The sequence below is a fragment of the Dromiciops gliroides genome, chromosome 5 (assembly GCF_019393635.1).
Source record: "Dromiciops gliroides isolate mDroGli1 chromosome 5, mDroGli1.pri, whole genome shotgun sequence".
Classification (NCBI taxonomy): Eukaryota; Metazoa; Chordata; class Mammalia; order Microbiotheria; family Microbiotheriidae; genus Dromiciops; species Dromiciops gliroides.
Window position 1 is genome coordinate 212,320,392 of NC_057865.1, and position 22,550 is coordinate 212,342,941.

The 22,550-nt window shown below is 36.3% G+C and overlaps 1 protein-coding gene across 3 annotated transcripts in view; it reads right to left on the reverse strand.

Moving 5' to 3' along the window:
- The window catches only part of CCDC91 (coiled-coil domain containing 91), a 427,400-nt gene that overhangs the window by 322,377 nt on the left and 82,473 nt on the right, over positions 1–22,550 (reverse strand). For all 3 annotated transcript variants that reach the window (XM_043966436.1, XM_043966437.1, XM_043966438.1), the window contains exon 2: positions 7,682–7,725. In XM_043966436.1, the coding sequence (XP_043822371.1) occupies positions 7,682–7,711 (30 nt within the window). In that variant the 5' untranslated portion in view covers positions 7,712–7,725. The remainder of the gene's footprint in view (positions 1–7,681; positions 7,726–22,550) is intronic.

Genomic DNA, 22,550 nt, shown 5'->3' on the forward strand with positions numbered 1-22,550 from the left:
CTCATGTACTGGTATGGAGAAAAAGGCAGAGCAAAGGTCTACCACTGTGAAACATGTAGATTCATAGGGAATTGAGGAAATTATCATAGCCGGATTTGCGACTATAGAATGTCTAGGAATAACATAATTATTAATCGCTCTAAGATCTTGCACAAAGCGATAAACAGGTTTACCATCTGGCCCAGGCTTGGGTTTTTTAACTGGCAAAATGGGAGTATTGCATGGAGAGTGATGACATGGAATAATAATACCCTGGCTTTTCAAAGCCTCAATTATAGGGGTGATCCCTTCTATTGCTTCCCTAGACAATGGATACTGTGGAATGGAGGGGGGTGGTCCCCCCTTAACTTTAAAGGTAACAGGCATGGCAGACTTAAGGAGCCCCACCTCATTAGGGGATGAGGCCCATAAAGACTCAGGAATGTCAGAGGGGATTTTGGATACCTCCCCTGCTGTTCCTTGAGCTTCTGTAAGTAAAATTGGTAATAAATGAACAGTATCCTCTGGCAATTGTAAGGAGACAGCCCCATCTGGAGCACAAGATATGGTTGCTCTAAGCTTGCAAAGGAGATCACGACCTAATAAATTTACAGGGGCATCAGGCATGAGTAAAAATGAATGTTCTACTGTTAAGGGCCCCATAGATACCATGCGAGGATTCAATTTTGCCACTCTCTGGCTCTTTCCTGAGACTCCTACTACATTTAAAAATCCTACAGGTCTACACCCAGCATCTGGTTTGCTTATTAATACTGATTTAGAAGCTCCTGTGTCTAGCAGACAATCATAATAAGTCTCCCCCACTTTTAAGGTGACATGTGGTTCATTACTCTGGGGAGGTGAATGGACTGGCACAAGTGCATTCAAAAAATCCGGATCTGGGAATATATGGCTTTCATTATCTATGTTCCATTCCTCCCCAAGACACCGTCATTCCTGTGTCCTCTTCTGAGGGGGACCTTGGTTACCATTATTCTGGTACTGCCTTTCTGTATTCCTCCGAAAAGATCTATTTCTATTTTGATTTCGCCTGTAATTAGAATTAGAATTTCTTCTCCAAGTCCTACATTCTCTCAATTCATGCCCCTCCTTACGACAGTAACAACACACCTTAGTGTCCTTGCTCCGGTGTTCACATGGCTGACTAGGAATCGCTGGTGCCAGAATGCTCTGTTTAGGGTGATCTGGATCTTCCTCACGTGAGTCAAAGACATAATTTGCAAGTTCCTTAATTCTATCTACTGTGAGATTTCTCCAGTCTGGACATTGTTTCAGAAAGTATCTGCGTATTTCTGGCAGTGAATTATAAACAAATGTGTTGAGAACGATATAGGAATCTCTTAAATCTACTGGATCCAATCTGGTGTACTGTCTAGCGGCCTCACAAAGTCTATCATAAAATCTGTTTGGTCTTTCATTAGCCTCCTGAGGTAGGCTTAAAAATTTCTGCCAGTTTTCCGGTTTTCTAGAGCAAGATTCCATTCCCTTCAGAAGTGTTTCTCTAGCATCTTTTAATCTTTGGAAATCCCTATCATCATTATAATTCCACTCTGGATCCTTTAGAGGCCATTCCACATTGGCCTTACCTTTCGCAACAAGGGCATTTCCTGCTGAGATAATATCTGTAATCTCAGTTGGGGACAGTAAAGTTTCCAAAAGGCAAGTAACATCAGCCCAACTGGGTTGATATGCATTAAATATAGTCCTTAACTGTGAAATTACAGTGTTTGGATTTTTCTCAAAACTAGGGATGAAAGATTTCCATGCGCTCAAGTCACTTGGTCTAAAGGGGCTATATTTTCTGACTTGAATTGGCACTCCCTTTTTACTATGTTCTATAGCTTCCTGCAGAGGGAGTAGTTTCTGTTGATCTGATTCTAAACTTGGATCATCTCTAGTAGAAACAGCCATTTTGAGGTCTCTCTCCATATGTGAGAATTTCATTTCGAGGTCTCTCTCCATATGTGAGAATTTCATTTTGAGGTCTCTCTCCATATGTGAGTATTTCATTTTGAGGACTCTCTCCATATGTGAGAATTTCCCCCATATCATAACAATGATAATAACAAAAACAAAACAAGACAAAAAAAAACCCAAAAAAAATAAAATCCTTAGTCGTATGAACTATGGATGTGGTATTAAAAGGTATTTCAATTGCAGGCATAAAATTTCTACTTATATTAAACGTATTTTCCCAAAGATTCTCACTTATACTATTATACAAAAAACTTTTTGCTGCCTGAATGAGGAAAAAACCAATAATGTTTTGAAGGACCATTGAGTAAACTATTCCTCTAAGTCGGGACGTTATGCTGTCCCAATACATTCCGATGAGAAAAATCAAAGGGATAGTAGAATATTCGAGCATCTTGCCCTTTAAACTGGGCTGGCTTTTCTGTTTAAAGCAAGACTTTTAGAGGCTTAAAGTCTTTAAGGGAGATTAGACAAAGGGAAAGTCCGTGGGGGGGGGGGTATTCGGAAAATCCACCGAATTAGCCGGCTTATGGCCAAACTAGGGAGGGTGGGAGGGTCCTTAAGGTCCCTTCGGGGTCGCCAAACTGTGAAATTTAAAATTGGATATTAGATCATAAATCTCCCCTACTTAACTTTTCCCTTAATTTATCTCCCAGACTAGTAAATGGAAGAAGCTTCTGGTTTTCTAGATAGAGCCTTTATTGTATATAAGGTGTTGTTGATTAGAAGGATAGGAAAGTAGAAATACAGTAGAAATCGTCTTAAATCTAGGCTTAGTCTATATTTCTTATAAAAACTCACCAAACCAAAAAAGGCCACCTTTGGAGTGAGGGAGACCGTCTGTGCTGCGCCGCCAGGAGTCCCGCCAAGCAGGCAAAAAGGCCTCCTCTGCTTCTCTCCACCCCGGAAGTCAAAAAACCCGGCAGGCAGTCTGACATGCGCAGCAGGCGGACTGTACCCTGCAGGCAGTCTGACATGCGCAGCAAGCAGACTGTTCATCTCCTCCCCAAAAGGGTGGTCCTTGAAAAACTGGCGTCTTTCAGTTATCCTAACCGACTGTTAAAAACTTTCATATTTTACCACAGGTCTAACCATGTTCCTTCCCCCTACACGCATTTAATAAACTCTAATAGATTCCTATTACCTCCAGTATCAAATATAAAATTCCCTATTTGGCTTTTAATGCCCTTTTTAACTTGGTCCCATACTACCTTTCCAATCTTCCTTGATCTTATTCCCCTCCACATAATTCAGTGACACTGGTCTCTGTTATTTTTCATAAAAGATATTCCATCTCCAGACTCAAGGTATTCATTTGCTATCTCCCCATGCCTGAAATGGTCTACCTCCTCATTTCAGTCTCCCTGGCTTCCCTAATTTCCTACAGGTCTCAGTTAAAATCTTACCTTCTACAAGAAGCTTTTCCCAATGAAGAAATCAAAGCTATTTACTTCAATATGAAAAAATGCTTTAAATCACTATTGATTAAAGAGATGCAAATTAAAACAACTCTGAGGTACCACCTCACCCCTATCAGATTGGCTAATATGACAAAAAAGGAAAATAATAAATGTTGGAGAAGCTGTGGAAAAATTGGAACACTAATGCTGTGAACTGATCCAGCCATTCTGGAGAGCAGTTTGGAACTATGCCCCGAGGGCTATAAAGCTTTGCATACCCTTTGACCCAGCAATATCACTATTAGGTCTTTTTCCGAAAGAGATCATAAAAAAGGGAAAAGGACCCATATGTACAAAAATATTTATAGTTGCTCTTTTTTGTGGTGGCAAGGAATTGGAAATTGGGGAGGGGGGTTGCCCATCAATTGGGGAATGGCTGAACAAGTTGTGATATATGAATGTAATGGAATACTATTGTGCTGTAAGAAACAATGAGCAGCAGGGGCAGGTAGGTGGTGCAGTGGATAGAGCACCGGCCCTGGAGTCAGGAGGACCTGAGTTCAAATCCGGCTTCAGACACTTAACACTTACTAGCTGTGTGACCCTGGGCAAGTCACTTAACCCCAAATGCCTCACAAAAAAAAAAAAAAGAAAGAAAGAAAAGGAAAAAGAAAAACAATGAGCAGGCAGATTTCAGAGAAACCTGAAAGGACTTGCATGGACTGATGATGAGTGAGATGAGCAGAACCAGGAGAACACTGTACACAGTATCAACAACATTGTATGTTGATCAACTGTGATAGACTTGATTCTTCTCAGCAAAACAATGGTCCAAGATAGTTCCAAAGGACTCAGTATGGAAAATGCTCTCCAAATTCAGGAAAAAAAAAAAAAAGAACTCTTGTATCTGGATGCAGATCAAACCATACTATTTCTATTGTTTTTGTTGTTGTTGTTTTTCCTTTTTTGAGGTTTTTCCTTTTTGCTCTGATTCTTCTCTCATAACATGACTAATGCAGAAATATGTTTAATGTGATTGTACATATATAACCTATATCAGATTGCTTGCTGTCTTGGGGAGGGGGGGAAGAAGGGGAGAGGAGGGGAGGGAGGGAGAAAAATTTGAAACTAGAAATCTTAGAAAAACAAATGTTGAAAACTATTTCTAAATGTAACTGGAAATAATAAAATATTTACATAGAAAAAAAAAGAAGTTTTTTGCAAGCTACCTTAATGCTAATGCCTTCCCTCTGAATTTATCTTCAATTTATCGATTGTCTGTATTTTATTTGTCCATAGTTCCTTACATGTTTTCTTCCTCCATTTGACACTCAGCTCTTTAAGAGCAGGGATTGTTTTTTTGCCTTTCTTTGCATTTCCAATACCTAGCAGAGTACCTGCATATAGTAGGTACTTAATGTTTAAGTCAAGTTCAACTTGACTGACTTAGCCAAAAAGCACAAGACACGGTTGGTTTATAACAAGGTCCGAAGGAGATGTATTTCATTTAAAAAAAGAAAAACAAAGTTCTAGATATGAGATGGAGTGTGAAATCAATCCTTGTTTTTTTTTTCCCCTGGTATTGTCCTTCCCTTAATCATTAAAAGCTCCTCTTTTCCTAACCCCCATCTCCTACTTCCACTCTACTTTCTCTAATGACTTTTACCAGCTTAGAAAATTGGGTCCAGTACTTTTTGTAATAAGGAAGGAGTTCTAGAGCAGATACAAAATTATGTTTTCTGTTTCAAGTGGCAACTAATGGGGTATTAGGAGGTGAGAATGATGAAAGTATCATTTTTAATATTGGTTGTAAAATTGAGAAAATGGAAATTATACCCTAAGAGTTCAGATAAAGGCATTTTTGCTCATTTGACCCTGCTGGGGTCTATCACTATTATAAACTCGACAGAAACTAATTTCCACAACTTCCTTTCCTCCCCAATATGCGAATATATGAATGCAGATAAGGAATGTGTATAACAGGGAAGAAGATATACAAAAATAGTGTAGCAACTCTTCTAGGGTTCCGTCTTGTGAAGGGGGAGGCATACTAGATAGGATCTTTCTGTTTTTGTTTTTCTTTTCTTTCCTTCTCCAGTGCTGCCTAAGCCAGGGATATAACAACCCCAAGGTCAGAGCTTATATAATAACAATACTGAAGCCTTTTAAGTAGCAGGAAGAAATCTGGCCACCATGGGATAGGATTAGCAAGAGTCCAACCTTAAGGGCTTTACAGGCACTATGAATGCTAGGCTGTTTTTTCTTTAAATGAACACGAAACCTTCCTCATGACTTAAATGGTTCATGGAGCTATATTTCAAGGATTTATTGATAACTTCCAGACAGAGTTCAAAAAAAACAAGTCACAAGGAGTTAGCAGTTCTTCCCTTAGGCTTCTGATTATCAGACCAGCATCAGGAACATAGGAGCAGGGAAGTTATGTTCAACTGAACCACTGCTGTATTCTTGTTAAATATCCTTCCATTGTAATGACTGAATAAACTTCCTTTTGTTAAACTGTTAGATGTTCCCTAAGTATCTCATTTCATTAGAATCTCAAACATGAACTACTGGACTAAATACAATAGCTATTAAAATCAAGTGTTAAAATAAACTGAACTTAGAACCAGACTTCAATAAATTATAAAGATTTTCAAAAAGGCATAATAAATCATTTGCTCTTGGGAAAAATTATCAGTAGAGATAACATTTTAGAAAGAAAAAAATTACGCCACCAATAAATAAAATCAAAATTACTTTCAAAATATAAATTTCATTTTTAAAGTATTTCATATATGCTTCCAAATGTACATAATATATTAGTGCAGCAGTACATATATAATTTACAAGTAAATAAATATATACAGTCAAGGTGTGTACTCAAACATTTTTTACTAATGGAATGCACAAGAGGAAAAGTTTGGAAACCATTATAGTATATAACATGGAATTGAAAGTGTTACTTGTCAGAAAAAGAACTAGCCACTCTTTGTTTTCCTGTTGATATAATGTAGCAAGCATGGTTTCAATAAAAGAAGTCTATTCTGGGATGCAACTTTCAAATAAATGACAACTTCCAAACAATAAATCATGTCAGATGATATTTTAAATGTAATTTCCTTCCCCAAAATGGAAAGAATTGATCATTTTAAATGTTACATTTTACTTGAATAAACAAAAATCAATCATTCAAAGAAATATATCATTGAGGATGTGTTGTTTATTTTCCTATATCAGACTAGCTTTATTATTTGCAGTAATATTCAGAATTCACAGAAAAAAATTGATGAATAAGTCAAGTTTTTCTCAATGTATTAACAATATTTTTAAATGCATCAAGAACATCATACTTGATGGTTTAAAGTCATACCTACAACTTGATAGTTATTATAGGAACATTTTTTTATCCCCATAATACCTTACATCATGCTTTCAAAGTCTTCAGAGCACTGCATGGATACTATCTTACTTCACAAATCAATACTGGAAATTATACTCCCTATTTTATAAATCCCCTTTTAACCAAAATTCCTAAGTTAATGAGCTTGAGCTTGCACAAAAATCACTTAGCTTATTCATTGATGGTGCCAGCACTAGAATTCAGGTGTACTAACTCCTAATCAAGAAGTTCTCTGTGAGACTACACTGGCATGATAAAAATAGCTGAGTTTAAAATATTTAAATATTTAAAATACTTAATATTTTAAGATACTTAAAATATTTCAATAACACACTGAACACACACTGAAAAGAATTAAGGAAGAGTATCCTCAGCTAGCATTTTCCATTTGCAGAACATTGAACCAAAACCTTGAAAATAACCTAACAACACAAGTACACTAATTAGCTCTTTAAACCACAAAAAGGCCTTGTACATAATATGCTAGAATATCTGATTGTAGGTCTAACTATGCAAGCATGTGACAGGATCTTCAACATCCATCTCTCATCTCACAAGTACTTCCTAATGGAGATGTAACCCCAAATCTGCTGCCAATTTTTCAAAAAGTTATTTTATAATTGATCCACTGATAGCATTTAATTAGCTCTGCATAAATTTTTCCTATGTGACAAAATGTTCAATTGTAATTAATTGCTTAGGGGTTATAGAGAATTGTTTTGCTGGTTTTTTAAGAATATATTTTCTTTAATTTTGGCCTCATATTCCAAATCTAAACACAAATAATCAAAAAAGAACTAATTTAAAATGCTAAATAATACATTTACAAAATAAATCTACCTATAGATAAAATCCACATTGGTTTAAATATATCTATCAGAAAAATAAAGTCAAGAATATTACATACCTCAAAACCACCAAAATCATCATCATCCATTTTTCAAGTTGTACCTAGAAGACAACAGAATACAGTAAAACAAAATATTTATAATTTACTTACAAGAGTATATACATACTTTGATTTACAGCTTGTACCTACTTATCTGTGATGACAATGGGCAATTTCTCCTTCACCAGGACTGATGCAATTTTTTTTAATTTTAAAAGAAAAGTCTAATAGGCTTTAACTTCCTGGAAGGATCAGGCTTTTCTGTACCTTCTTTAGCAGTCATGCATTTTAAAGTTTTATGTTGAGAAGTCAAGAGTGGAAAAAATATTATTTTACATTTTAATTTGCTTTTCCCAAATTGGCACTGGAATTAAATTCAATAATGCTTCCTGCTTTTTGCATCTATTCCTCAGTTGTCTGGCAGCATCAGCTAAGAACAGGGCTGTGGTAAGTTTTTTGGAAATATGTCCTTACCACAAAAGGTTCTTCCCTATGTTTCATGGCCGGAGTTGATTTAGATTTTCAAAATTGATCAGCATTTTTGAGCTGAGGCCACAACTTTTGGAAGATTTTGATATGTGTATTTTTAGCTAAAACTGCTTTGCACTTTTGGAAAAATGTGGAGCAAGTTACTAGGCTGATCAAGATAAATCAAGACATGAAGGACTACTCATGGGAAAGTAAGGATGAGAGAAACACACTCAAAAAAAATGCCCCAAATTCTTCTCTTCATGAGTGTCCCTATTAAATGTGTGCCAAGAGATAGATAGGCAGATGGATAGCAGATGCTCTTGCTTATCCTAAGTATATCATTAAATGGGGTTAAAAAAAAAACAAACAAGTAACTGGTACTTAAGCTAAAATAACCGACAGAAGAGACTTTCACTCAAGGAATTATGGAAGACTTAAAATATTGAAAAAGAGTACTTTTTTATATGTGTCCAAGAAAATGGGAAAAAAACACAAATTGATAGATAACTGTTGATGGTCCATGAATTTGGACTAATCTATAGTTGATACCCAGTATCCACAAGTAATAAAGTGGCCAATTTCAGTCAACTTGTCCCTCCAGCTGTTAGACAATGGGTAATACCTTAAACAGTACTGATCTTAGAGTCTGCCTCAATCTAGTGTAAAATACCTAATACCAGCTAGAATAAATTCATTGGAAGTTATTCTACCTAACTTCCCTGTAAGGTACAAAAAAATCAAACACAAGTAAATCAGAAAAGCACTGATCCCAAAGGTTCTTTCTAGAGAATCCTCCTATAATTAATCAGAAAGTAGATACTCATCTTTCCATGTTGTGCCTGCATGTTTAAATTAATATTATCAAGAAGAGGCAGTGTGGCATAGTCCTTGAAGTAAGGAAGACCTAGGTTCAAGTCCCACTTTTGACAGACATGGGTTTTGTGACCCTGGGAAAGTCACTAAACTCTCAGATGAGATGGTGCCTACCTGCATTAATAGAGGAAAATTTTCCCCAGGTGATTTTTACACCAAGGAAATGACAGTTCTACTACCTATCTCTAATCATAACTTAGGATTCCCAAAATGTTAAAGGGTAAAAAACGGAATGTTCTAGAAACACATTTTCCCATGGGAGTTATTTTTTGGTAGTTAAACTAGATGAATTTCAGGATCTTTTTTTAACAGAAATATAATACTAAATGATTAAAAAATAAAGTATGCAGTTACCCATTACTGAAAGGAACAGCATCAAAGTGAGACATGATATGATACCATCATTGTCACTATTACCCAAAATTTAACAATTTGATGAGAGAAAAAAAGTATGTCTCCAAAAACTTAAAGCCAAGCAAACCATCCTCATACAGTACTTTAAAAATATATAAACCAGACTCTGAGAAACTTTTTATATGGGTTAGTTTGAAATGGAATTCACATTAATTTTGAATTGCAAACAAACAGAAATCTGTATGTGATTAAATTTTATGAATAAATTATGGCAGAAAATGATATGAATAGTGACATATAACCAAGACAAAATAGAAAAGTCCAACTTGTCTCTTCCACAAGCATCCCATGAATCTCCAGAGACAATTAAAAAACTATTTTTAGTTCCTATGAATACTGTAGCCAAACTAATATAGTTTCAACAGAATGGAATTTTTATTGTAATGTTTCTGTGTGTTTTCTTAATTCACACTTCAAGAAGTGATTTGTAAAATACACACAAGGGAAAAAAAACACATGTGACAATTATTCAGCTCCCTTGGCTGTGAGATAAAAACAAAATGCCATCATCTGAGTAGAACTAATGTAGTCTTACTAAAAGAACATAATAATCACTGATGTTTTCCATATCATAACAACATTTATATATTAAAATTCAAATATTTTTATCTTCCTTCTTAATTATTCCTTCAAAGGAATCTTCAGAGTAGAGATTCTTAACATTTTTGTCCTGGATCTTCTCTGGCAGTCTGGGGACTATGGGCCCCTTCTCAGAATGATATTTTTTTAATATGTAGGATTACAAAGGAAATATTGAAAGATATTTTACAAAAAAAAAACTTATAAAGTTCACACATCAAGTTAAGAATTCCTGCTTTGGACACTTAAAAAATATGTATTCAGATGCTTGAAAAAGATTATTATATTAATAACACTTTAACTACTACCCCAAAAAAGTAAAGGAATAATCTCCATATGTTTTAGATCTGAAATACAATACAGATTTTCAATTGTCATCCATGTATTTACATTATAAGATAAGACAGATTTAGAGTGAGAAAGAACTATAAAAATAAGGTCACCACTACCCCCCATAGCCCCCTTATTTTACAGGTCACAGCAATGGCAAAAGCAGAACTGAAGCCTGGTCCTCTGACTCCAAATACAGGAGCTCATTCCATTGGACCACAAAACTTCAAAGAAAGTATAGTATGTTTCCAACTGCTTTATTAAAAGATTCATTTAAAACGTCTTCAAAATACCCACTTTACGCAACACAGTAGGATTCCACCTTACACAAAGGTAGATTCTAAAGTTACTGCATAAAGTAAAAATTATGTATGGTCAAAATTACTCTTCAGCTGTCCCAAGGAAAACAATGAGAAAAAGGTCTCATAGATGCAAAAATTTTATCTGATCCCCACAACCTCTCCAAAACAGAAATTATGCACCAAAGATAAAGTACTTAGAGAACCAAAGAACTGAAAATGAAGTAGATAACCATCAACCAAGCGAAAAACTAGATGAACTATGGTACACGAATATAACAATATTGCCATAAAAAATATCAAGAACACAGTGAATGCATGGGAATGGTGTAAAAAGTGAAGTAAAAAGAATCAGAAAATAATATATAAAATGACAATTATATAAGTGGAAAGAAAAACAACAAAAAAAATCTAAATACTGTAATTGTAATGATCAATTTTGTCCCCAATAAGCAGAAAAGAGAAAACATATCTTATCTGCTTTGCAGAGGTGGAAGACTACTGGTGTAGATTCCCAGGTATACTGTCAGATTTCACTGATATGTATGTTAGTTTTACTGAACTGTTTCTTCCTCTGACACCCAAATCTTTTCTATTCTTGGTAACAAGTAATAACTATCTGGGAAGACAAAAGAGAAGAAATATATTTGGAAATGGGTTATCATTTAAAGATGGAAAGGAGCTAGGATCTCTTTTTTTGGGGAAAAAAGCAATCTATCAGAAAGCGATTGAATTTGAAATGGTTGCTATGGAAAATATTTCATTTAAATTTCATTTTTCATATCACTCAGTTAAATAAACTATTGATCAGGAAGGGAGGTAGACCCAAGAGTGCCTAGAAGATAACAAAATATGCAAATAAAGACAGCTACAAAAAGAAAACAGGAAAAACTCTGGAGGCCTTCATGCAGAAATTTAATCATAATCACATTTCCCATTACATAATTATTCCATCTTATATGTATGAGTAAAAGATAGGCAGAATCACTCACATTATTTAAATAGCCATTTTTATTTTTGTCAAGCATGTATAGCTGAATTGATGTAGAAAATGCAACTTCAATATAGTTTTTAAAAAATTTAATTTTTAAAAATATTTATATTCAAATTTTGGGCATATACCTCTAACTTAAAAAAACCAAGATGTAGCAGAAAAGTACAAATAGAGCGACCTTACATGTTTAATATATCTAAATTTTTAAATTATTAGATTATTAGGACACTTTGAAAGGTCAGGTAGTAGAACTTCTGGGTCACAGGAGCAATAAGATGAAAGACCACACATTTTCTCTGACCTCACAAACTCTCAAACCACTACAAAACAGAAATTAATCATCAAAAATAAAGCAACTCCAGTTATTTCCATCATCAAGGAGACCCAGAATCCAAAAGGAGGTTTTTGTTTTTTTAAAACAAATGAATTCACACTTACCTAAACTTAATACTCCTCCCTGACCTCCCACACTACCAGCAGAGAGGTTTTACTAGCAGACCCAGACACCCAACATAAGGGCTTACAATAAAACTCCCACATTCCAGTCCTCTCTCCCTCTTTCTAGTGCTATGAAAACCCTAACTCTATGCTACAGAAGTTTGCTGGGACTTGAGAGCCAGCACTGCTTCCGAAACAGAAGGGAAGAACAAACAGCCAGCACCATAACAGACAACCCCACCATGGTAGACAACCCTGTAGCATCAGGATTGTATACTTCTGAACTGCTAGTGCTGAGCCAGAGAACTGAGAGACAGAAGAAGAATGGGACAACAAGGGGGGAATGGGGATGCCAGTTCTGTCACCCAAAAGTCCCTTGGGGCAGAGATTTAGGCTGGTGAGCCATACTGTGAGAAGAAGCTAAAACATTTTGAGATCCAGTCCCCAACCATTCATGGGGACACAGAAAGTGTGAAGAAAATGTAGAAAAACTGTGGAAGGGGGGGGGGAAGAGGACTGAAATTACCAAAGATCTCGAGAAAAAGAAAACTCAAAGACCTTAAACATAAGCCAATATATATCAACAGAGACAGCATTAACAAGAAAAATAAATATGGCCTCCAGATCTACCACAACAGTTCAGGCATCTATGAATAAATACTGGACAACAATCCAACACTTGAGAAAGAGGACCCTGTGGAATTTGAGGAGAGCACAGAACTACAACATGCTATTTCTGAGTGGTTCAAAAGACAAATAAGAATTATGAGAACAAAATGTATGCTCTGTATAGCAAATGCTATATGTTCTGAATGCATAATCACAATCAAAAGATATACTATATATATAACTATAAAGTATCATCAGCATCACCACCACCACCACCACCATCATAGTATTTATATAGTACTTTAAGGTATGCAAAGCATTTACAAATACTGTCTCATTTTATTTGTACAACTCTGTGGTACTATTATCCCCACTTTACAGATAAGGAAATCTAGGCAGACATAGTTTGAGTAGCTTAGGATTATACAGGTAATAAGTGCTTGAGGCCAGATTTGGACTAAGGTTTTGCTGAGTGTTGGTTCAATGCTCTATTAACTGTCCCAATTAGCTGTCCATGAATAAGAATCAATAGAGATAATACTATAGTGATAGTATTACAGATTGCTTGGTCAAGAAGAAAAGATAATTGATGAGAACTAGAATCAAATCATAATGCTGGAACAGAAGCATAATGTCATAATCATGTGACTTCAATTATCTAGATATCTGCTAGTGCTTTCTCCCCCAAAGCCAGAGCAGCTAATGAAATTGACTTTTCTTAATATCAATTTAATTCCTTTGGGGAGCAGCTAGGTGGCGCAGTGGATAAATCACCGGCCCTGGATTCAGGAGTATCTGAGTTCAATCGGGCCTCAGACACTTGACACTTACTAGCTGTGTGACCCTGGGCAAGTCACTTAACCCCCATTCCCCTGCAAAAAAACAAATTCCTTTATTATATTAATTCACTTTAAAAGCAGGAAGGTTGGGAGAAACATCATAGAACTAGGGGCAAGAAGATGTCCCAATTTTCAAAAAAGGGAAAAAATGTATTCTATCAATTAGAGATTGACTTTAATTCTTGGTAAAATTCTAAAACACATTTTTCTAAAATGTGGGATGATTTGTGAATACTTAAAAAATGAATTAAAGATGATCAAGTCATGCCTTTAATCATTTACATTTTTTTGATACACCTTACAGAAAAAGGGAATGTTACAGATATAAACTGGATTTTTCCTCAAGAAATCCTTGTGGAAAAGATGGAAAAACATAATTTTGGTGATATTACAGAAAGTCAGAAATAATGAACCTCCCATTCCATCAAAAAAATCTTCATCATCAAAGAATAGTGATGATTGGAAATACATAAACTTAGAAAAAATTCTCTAGAGGAGGTCTACAGGGCTTGCCAAATCCCTTATCAACAACATAATAAATATAAATTGATGTTTAACAGTATCAGATCTCAAACTGTATTATAAAGTGGAATTATCAAAACAATCTGGTATTGGCTAAGAAATAAAGAGGTGGTCCAGGGGAAATAGAATAGGTAGAAATTACACTATAGGAAATTACCATAGTAATCTAGTATATGATAAGCCCAAAGATTCAAGCTTTTGAAACAAATACTCATTTGACAAAAACTGCTGGGAAAACAGGAAAACAGTATGGCAGAAACTAAGTAAAGACCAAGATCTCACACCAAATACTAAAATAAGGTCAAAATGGGTACATTATTTACACATAAAGAAGGGTGATACCATAAGCAAATTAAGAGAGCACGGAATAATTTATTTGTCAGATTTATGGCCAAAGGAAGAATTTAGGACAAAAGAAGATATAGAGAGCAAAATGAAATGTAAAATAGATAATTTTGATTATGTAAAATTTAAAAGTTTTTGCACAAACAAAACTAATGTAACCAAGATTACAAGGGAAGCAGAAAACTTCTCACTCTAAATCTAAATGTTTCCTACTTGCTGTTGGAGGGGATGTAGTAAAACCGGGATGCTAATCCACTGCTGGTGGAGTAGTGAAGAGACCCAACCATTCTGGAGAGCAATTTGGAACTACGCCCAAAGGGCCATAGAACTATGTATACCCTTCGATCCAGCAATACCACAGCAAGGTTTATACGCCAAAGATATCCCCATAAAGAGGAAAAGATGTATTTGTACAAAAATATTTCTAGCAGCTCTTTTTGTGGTGGCTAAAAATTGGAAATCAAAGGAATGCCCATCAATTGGGGAATGGCTAAGTAAGCTGTGGTATATGATGGTAATGGAATATTATTGTGATATAAGAAATGACAAGCAGGATGATTTCAGAAAGGCCTGGAAAGACTTGTATGAACTGATGTATAGTGAACTGAGCAGAACCAAAAGAATATTGTGCACAGTGACAGCAATATTGTTTGATGAAGAACTATGAATGACTTAACTATTCTCAGCAATGCGATGATCCAAGACAATCCCAAAGGACTAATAATAAAGCATACTATCCACCTCCAAAGAAAGAACTGATATTGATGGAACACAGAATGAAGCATGCTATTTTTCACTTTCTTTCACTTTTTTTTATTCAAGTTTTCTTATACAAAATGACTAATATGATAATGTTTTACATAATGGCACATGTATTACCCACATCTGATTGCTTACCACCTCAGAGAGGGGGTAGGGGGAGAAGGAAGGGAAGGTGGGATAAAATTTGGAATTCAAAACTATACATAAAAATGTTTATTAGAAAAAATTGGTGAATGACACAAAGTGGAAAGGATACACTGAATAACAGAATCAGAATTCAGAAAGATCTAAATGAATCTAAATTCAGGTCTAAACCCAGGTTTAAACAGGTTGAACAGGTCTAAAATTTTTTATACTTAAATAAGATTAAATGTTAGAAGAATATAAAATTAGTTTTAAAAATCATGGGCTCATAAGATCATAGATTTAGAGTTAGAAGAGACCAGAGTGATCATTTAGTCCAAACTCTCATTGTATAGACAAGGAAACTACAGAGATTACAAGTAATAAGTAGTAGAGTCAAGACATGAACCTATTTACTAATTCCAATTCTAAATTCTTTCCACTACCTACAGGGCCTCTCAATCAACTGTATAACTAGAGGACAAGAGAAGGTTGGTTTAAAATTTGTATTTAAAAATCCTTGGTGTTTGACAGGGTTAGGAGCTTAACAGAAATCAAGAGTGTGATAAATATCAATGTAACCTGAGGCTATATTAATAGCAGCAAAGTGATCTGGATAATGAAAGTGATAAATCCACTTTAGTTTGGATAAACTGTACCTGGAGTACTGTATTCAATTTTGGGTACCACATTTTAGGAAGAATATTAACAATTTATAGCCATTCTAGATCAGGGCAAATAAAATGGCAAGAACATTAGAAATCAAATCATACAAGGACTGCTCCTAGAGAAGAAAAAACTTATTGGGGACATGGTAACTGTCATCATATAACCGAAGGTCGGTGATGTGCAGGAAGTATTAAACTTATTTAGAATTCAATTTTAATGTTTTAATGTTTTAGTGCCTCTAATTTTTAAGCTGAAATTATTATTTCATAATGAATAATTCTCTGATTACTTAAAACAGAGTTCTGTTAGGCCTAGTCAATTGTGTGTGTGCATATGTATGTGTGTATGTATGCATGCATGTACATATGTATGAATGTATGTGCATGTGTGTTCCTGTGAATGAATGTAAGAAATATGGTCAAAAAAAGCCATTAGCTGTAGAATTCAGGGTTATTTGACATTAACCACTTCCCAAGGTAGTCCCTCATATAACTTACCAATCAGTTAATAAATATTCACTAAGCAGTTATTATATGCAAGTACCACTAATCTTCAATGAAATGTAAAGCTTATCAATAAATATTAATAAAAAATCCTTATTCTTCTAAACAAAAGTTACAAAAGAAAAATTTCATTTTCTCATATTTGATTCCCAATATGGAAAACTCTGGTCAGTTAAGTCCTTTCAGGAAATGTTCAGTATTATATAAGTGCATATGCTCTTTAGAGACCTAAATTTTGTGACCTAAAGAAAGAATTAAAATACAAAGTTGATCAAACTTTTTTTAATTGTGAGAAGAAAGAAAAAAATTAGGGAGAAATTAATTTTATTTCTCTCAAAATAAGGAATGTAATTCAACCATAAGTATCCTAAATGGGCCCATAAAAAGGTCAACAGGGTAACAGAATTCAAGCTTCTATATTTCCTATGGTAACCAAGTAACACTGCCTAAGGAGGCAAGATCAAGAAGGCAACAACACCCTCTGAACTCCCTCAAGACAAGACCATTTCTACTAGAGCCCTTGTAAATCCAAATCTAAATATAGCCTTCTATTAAGGACTACCCAATAAATGTTGCTGACTTTCAACTATTTTGTTAGAAAAAGTATATAACATTTCTATTATGTTAAACATTTACAAGAAGAAACTAACTCCCCTTGCTCCTGTATAATTTTCCATAGCAAGTTAACCAAACAACATTATCAGTCATCACTGTTTAAAGAAAGGGCAGGAAGAGCTTGTGTATAACTGTGTGTATTGGTATGTAACAAATGATGCACTACCACAAGAATAATTATATAGTAAGTGTTCTGCTTAAAATAAGGAAAATTGTAGGCTGAACCCCCCAGCCCCGCTCCAGTGTGGGGAATGAGACACCCCCCCCAACCAGGATTTAATATGAAGCAATGATCAAAAGTGTTGAATAATTTTTATTACAATTCTGACATAAATAGTTTAACTTTTCAATGAAAAGAACGTTCAAAGTCAACAAAAATGATAGTAACACGGTACGCTGAATTCACTACAATTCACAGTGAATGATGTACAGCGATTATTCAATATGAAATGAGCAAATGAGGTCAAATTTGCATTGATGTGTGTGTTATATGGAAGAGACAGATAAAGATGGCAGAGTAGCAATAAGCGGTTCTGGGTGTCTTGACACTAAAATTCTTCCAAACTTATCTAAATGCACCAGAACAAATCCTAATAGGGAAATCGAAGAAAAAGTCACAGTGCATCATATTTCTGGCCCAGATCATCAAAGGGAGATGGAGAGAAAAGTATATAGAAAATGAAGATAGAGTCTGGTAAGGAGCCTACAACTTGGAACACAAACACAAAGAAATTTTGACCCGGGGCAAGAGTAGGTCCCAGACCAATAGCAAGACACCATGAAAGGAACAGATGCCAAATGACAGCTTTGTCAGACACTACTTAGTTCAAGGTGTAAGGAAAAGAGAACCGACATTTAAGGGTAGCATTCCCTTCCATTCCAGTGAAGAGAACAGCTGATGGTCCTAAGCACTGTACCTATAGAGAAGCAAGCTTGGAAATAAGCATCTAAGCACTGGCAGGGTGGCTCTGACCCCTGGAATAGAATGGGGTCTCAGCTTCAGTTTCTAACCAAGTCAATAGTCTGTAGGTGGACACGATCCCTCCAAAAAACATCCAAATAACGCCGTAGGAAAATGCCTGGAGCAACAAAACTCACAAAAGAATGTGCTTAAATCATCTTCTAACCAAGAACGGCTTGGAAGGTCTGAAGGAGGGAGCTGCTGTGCTGATACAGGAGTTGAGCCCAACCCCACAGTCACCCTGACACAGATCCAGTCCCAAGAAGGCCTCACCAGATAAGGAGACCCCCAGAGCCTCTGAATCAGCTGAAGCGCCAGTGACATCTGGAACCAAGCTCAGTCTGGTGAGAGGGCTGAGCCCAGGGCAGGGGGAGTACTACAGGGATCTATGCTGGTCCAGCTGAGGCAGAACTTGGATTTTTCACCCCAGCTGAGAACCAGAAGGAAGGCTCGAGTAACAGTGGCCCAGGTGGGGGAGGGGCACAGGCTGGTCGGAGCTAACAACCACAACACACAAAGCTGGTTGATTAGCAAGTTGGTCTGGGGTCATCTACGGACCAGGAAACAGGCCGGGCAAGTGAAGAACCTAATCCTCCTTAAATCATACCGCTTGGGATACTGCAGCCTAGAAACAGTGCCCCACTTTAAGGAGCTAAAAGTCAAGTAAAAGAAAGGCAAGATGAGGAGACAGAGAAAGGTAAGGACCATAGAAAGTTTCTTCAGTAACAAGGAAGACCAAGGGGCACCCTCAGAGGAAGATGTCAACATCAGGGCCCCTATATCTAAAGCTTCCAAGAAAAATATGAATTGGTCTCAGACCATAGAGGTGCTCAAAAAGGACTTTGATGATAAAGTTAGAGAGGTAGAGGAAAAAATGGAAAGAGAAATTAGGGGGATGCAGGAAAGACATGAGAAAAAAGTCAACAGCTTGAAAAGTTAAATTGACCAAATGGAAAAGGAGGTAAAAAAGCTCTCTGATGAAAATAACTGCCTAAGAATGAGGACTGAACAAATGGAAGCCAGTGACTTTATGAGAAACCAAGACACAATAAAGCAAATCCAAATGAGTAAAAAAAATAGAGGGCAATGAGAAATATCTTCTGGGAAAAACTGCTGATCTGGAAAATAGGTCCAGGAAACATAATTTGAAAATTATTGGTCTACCTGAAAGCCATGATCAAGGAAAGAGCTTAGACATCATCTTCCAAGACATTCTCAGGGAAAATTGCCCTGAAATTCTAGAAGCAGAAGCTAAAATAGAAATTGAAAGAATCCACCAATCACCTCCAAAAAGAGACCCCAAAAGGAAAACTCCTAGGAATATTATAGCCAGATTCCAGAGCTCTCAGGTCAAGGAGAAAATATTACAAGCTGCCAAAAAGAAAGAATTCAAGTACTGTGGAGCCTCACTCAGGATAGCACAAGATCTAGCAGCTTCTACATTAAGGGACCAGAGGGCAAGGAATATGATATTCCAGAGAGCAAAGCACATGGCATTACAACCAAGAATCACTTGCCCAGTAAAACTTAGCATAATCTTTCAGTGGAAAAAAATGGGATTTGATGAAAAAGAAGACTTTCAGATATTTGTGACGAAAAGACCAGAACTAAATGGAAAATTTGACTTTCAAATACAAGACCCTAGAGAACCATAAAAAATTGGAGCTGGGGGGCAGCTAGGTGTCATAGTGGATAGAGTACCGGCCCTGGAGTCAGGAGTACCTGAGTTCAAATCTGACCTCAGACACTTAACACTTACTAGCTGTGTGACCCTGGGAAAGTCACTTAACCCCAACTGCCTCACTAAAAAAAAAAAAAAAATTGGAGCTGGGGGATATACAGTGGGCAACTGTCTTGTGTCTGAGGCCGGGTTTTGGCTGGGATTCCCCTGGGTCCAGGGATGATGCTTTGTCCACTGTGTCACCTAGCTAGGTGATGACATCTTTAGGGTTAAATTGAAGGGTGAGGGTAGTGCACTTGGGGAGGGGGAAGGGCAGAGGTGAAATCCTACATGAAAGAAACAGGAAAAGGCTTATGGAGGGGGGGAACAGATGGGAGAAGAGCAGTGCAGTAAATGAATTTTACACTCATCAGAAAAGGCTCAAAGACCTTAAACTCATCAGAGTTGCCTCAAGGAGGAACTAACAGACACACCCAACTGGGTGGAATAATCTATTTAATCTGGGCAGTAAATGAGCCTAACATTCATCAGAACTGGCTCAAAGACCTCAATCTCATTAGAATTGGCTCAAGGAGGGAAAGATGTTCACACTCAATTGGGTGGAGTAATCTCTCTAACCCTGCAGGAAAATAGGAGGGAAAGGGGATAAAGAGAGAGGGACAAAAGATGGAAGGGCAGAGTGGGGGAGGGGACAGACAGAAGCAAATTCCTTTTGAAGAGTGATAGGATGAAAGAAGATGGATAATAGAATAAATATCATGGGGAAGGGAATAGGATGGAAGGGAAACAGCTAACAATAGTAATCATGACAAAGAGAAAAGGGGGAAAAATTGTACAAAAAATATTTATAGCAACTCTTGGGGGGAGGCTAAGAATTGAGAATCAAGGGAATGTCCATCAATTGAGGAATGATGGAAAAAGCTGTGTTATATGATTGTAATGGAACGGTCTTGTGCTACAGGAAATGACAAACAGGATGATCCCGGAAAATCCTGGAAAGACTAATGAACATTGATATGTAGTGAAGTGAGCAGAGCTGGGAGGACATTATGCACAGTGGCAGCAGTATTGTTCAATGAGCAATTGTGAATGACTTAACTACTCTCAGCAATGCAATGATCCAAGACAATTAAAGGAACTAATGAGGAAGCTTACTATGCAACCCCATAGAAAGAACTGATAAAAAGAACACTTGTAGATTGTACATATATAGCCTGGTTGGGATCTTGTGGAGCGGGGAGGAAAGGGAGGGAGGGAGGGAGAAAAATTTGGAACTCTAAATCTTATGAAAATGAATGTTGAAAACTACCCTTACATGTAACTGGAAAAAATAAAATAAATGTTTGTTGCTTAAAAAAAAAAAAAAAGTCTGTAGATGTATAATGAAGGCAGGATCCCAGACAAAAAGGAAGTCTGCAGTTCTGTAACCAAACCAGCTGTCTGACAGGGGTTGAATCCAACAGCAATGTAATGTTGCTAAGACTCAATTCTGAGAACTTGCAAAATTAATACCAGGTTTGAGAAGGTGAACAAAAGAGCAATTAGACTTTGATCCACTTTAGAAACACTGAAAGTACAGGTCCCCAGCCTGAGATGTCCCTGAGATACAAAACAAAAGCAAAAACAAATATCCACACAACTCTCAACTCACCTCACCCCACCCCACTCCCCAAAAAGCTGCATCAGGATCAGCCTAGACATACCCTCTGGAATTACTTGGAGAGTTGCCATAAGATAAAGTCCAAAAACAGAAAGGCTGGAAGAATAGACAAACAGAAAAATAATTACACCATCAAAGTTATTATAGTAACAGGGATGCTCAAGACACAAACCTAAAGGAAGAGAATAACTCAAAAAAAAAAGCCTCAGAGAAAAACATAAATAGGCCAAAAATATAACTAAAATTCCTTAAAAAGATGAAGCCAGGGGCAGCTAGGTGGTGCATTGGATAAGAGCACTGGCCCTGGAGTCAGGAGCACCTGAATTCAAATCAGACCTCCAACACTTAACACTTACCAGCTGTGTGACCTTGGGAAAGTCACTGAACCCCAATTGCCTCACTTAAAATAAATAAAAAGCATATCTTATTAAAAAAAAGATGAAGCCAGAGCCTTATAAAAAGATTTTAAAAATGTTTTTAGAGATGAAATAAGAGAACTAGAAGGGGGAAAATGGAAAAGAAATGAGAGCTAAGGAAGAAAGAATTAGAAAGAGAATTAACAGTATGGGACAAGTACAAAACTTTGCCCAGACATCAAACTAAGCCAAAAGTCTCAAAAATGAAGAAAATATAAGGTATCCCATAGCAAAAAAAAAAAAACCTGACCTGGAAAATATACCAAGGAGAAAATTCTAAGAATTACTTGACTACATGAAGACTATGACAAAAAGAAAGAGCCTAAACATTATATGTCAAGAAATATTAAAAGACAAATGCCCAGATCTCATAGAACCAAGGAACCAAAGTAGAAATAGAAAGCTACCAGTCACCTCCTGAAAGAAATCCCAAAATGAAAACTCCTAGGAACATCACAGCAGAAATCCAAAGATTTCAGGTCAAAGAAAAAAATACTGCAAGAATCCAGAAGGAAAAAAATTCAAGTACTGACTCACAGGCAATGATACACATGACTTGGCAGGTACCAGTATAAAAGAGTAGAAAGTATATTGAAATACAATGTTCCAGAAGCAGTATAGAGGCTTATAGTCAAAAGGATAAAACTGCTTACATTCAAATATAGGGAGATAATACATGTATCCTCTCTGAACTATATCATCATTAGGAGTCTAAAGGGTGTCTAATTAGACAAAGTCTATCCAGGATTACTTTGTCTTTATATTTTTATGATCTTAAGAATGG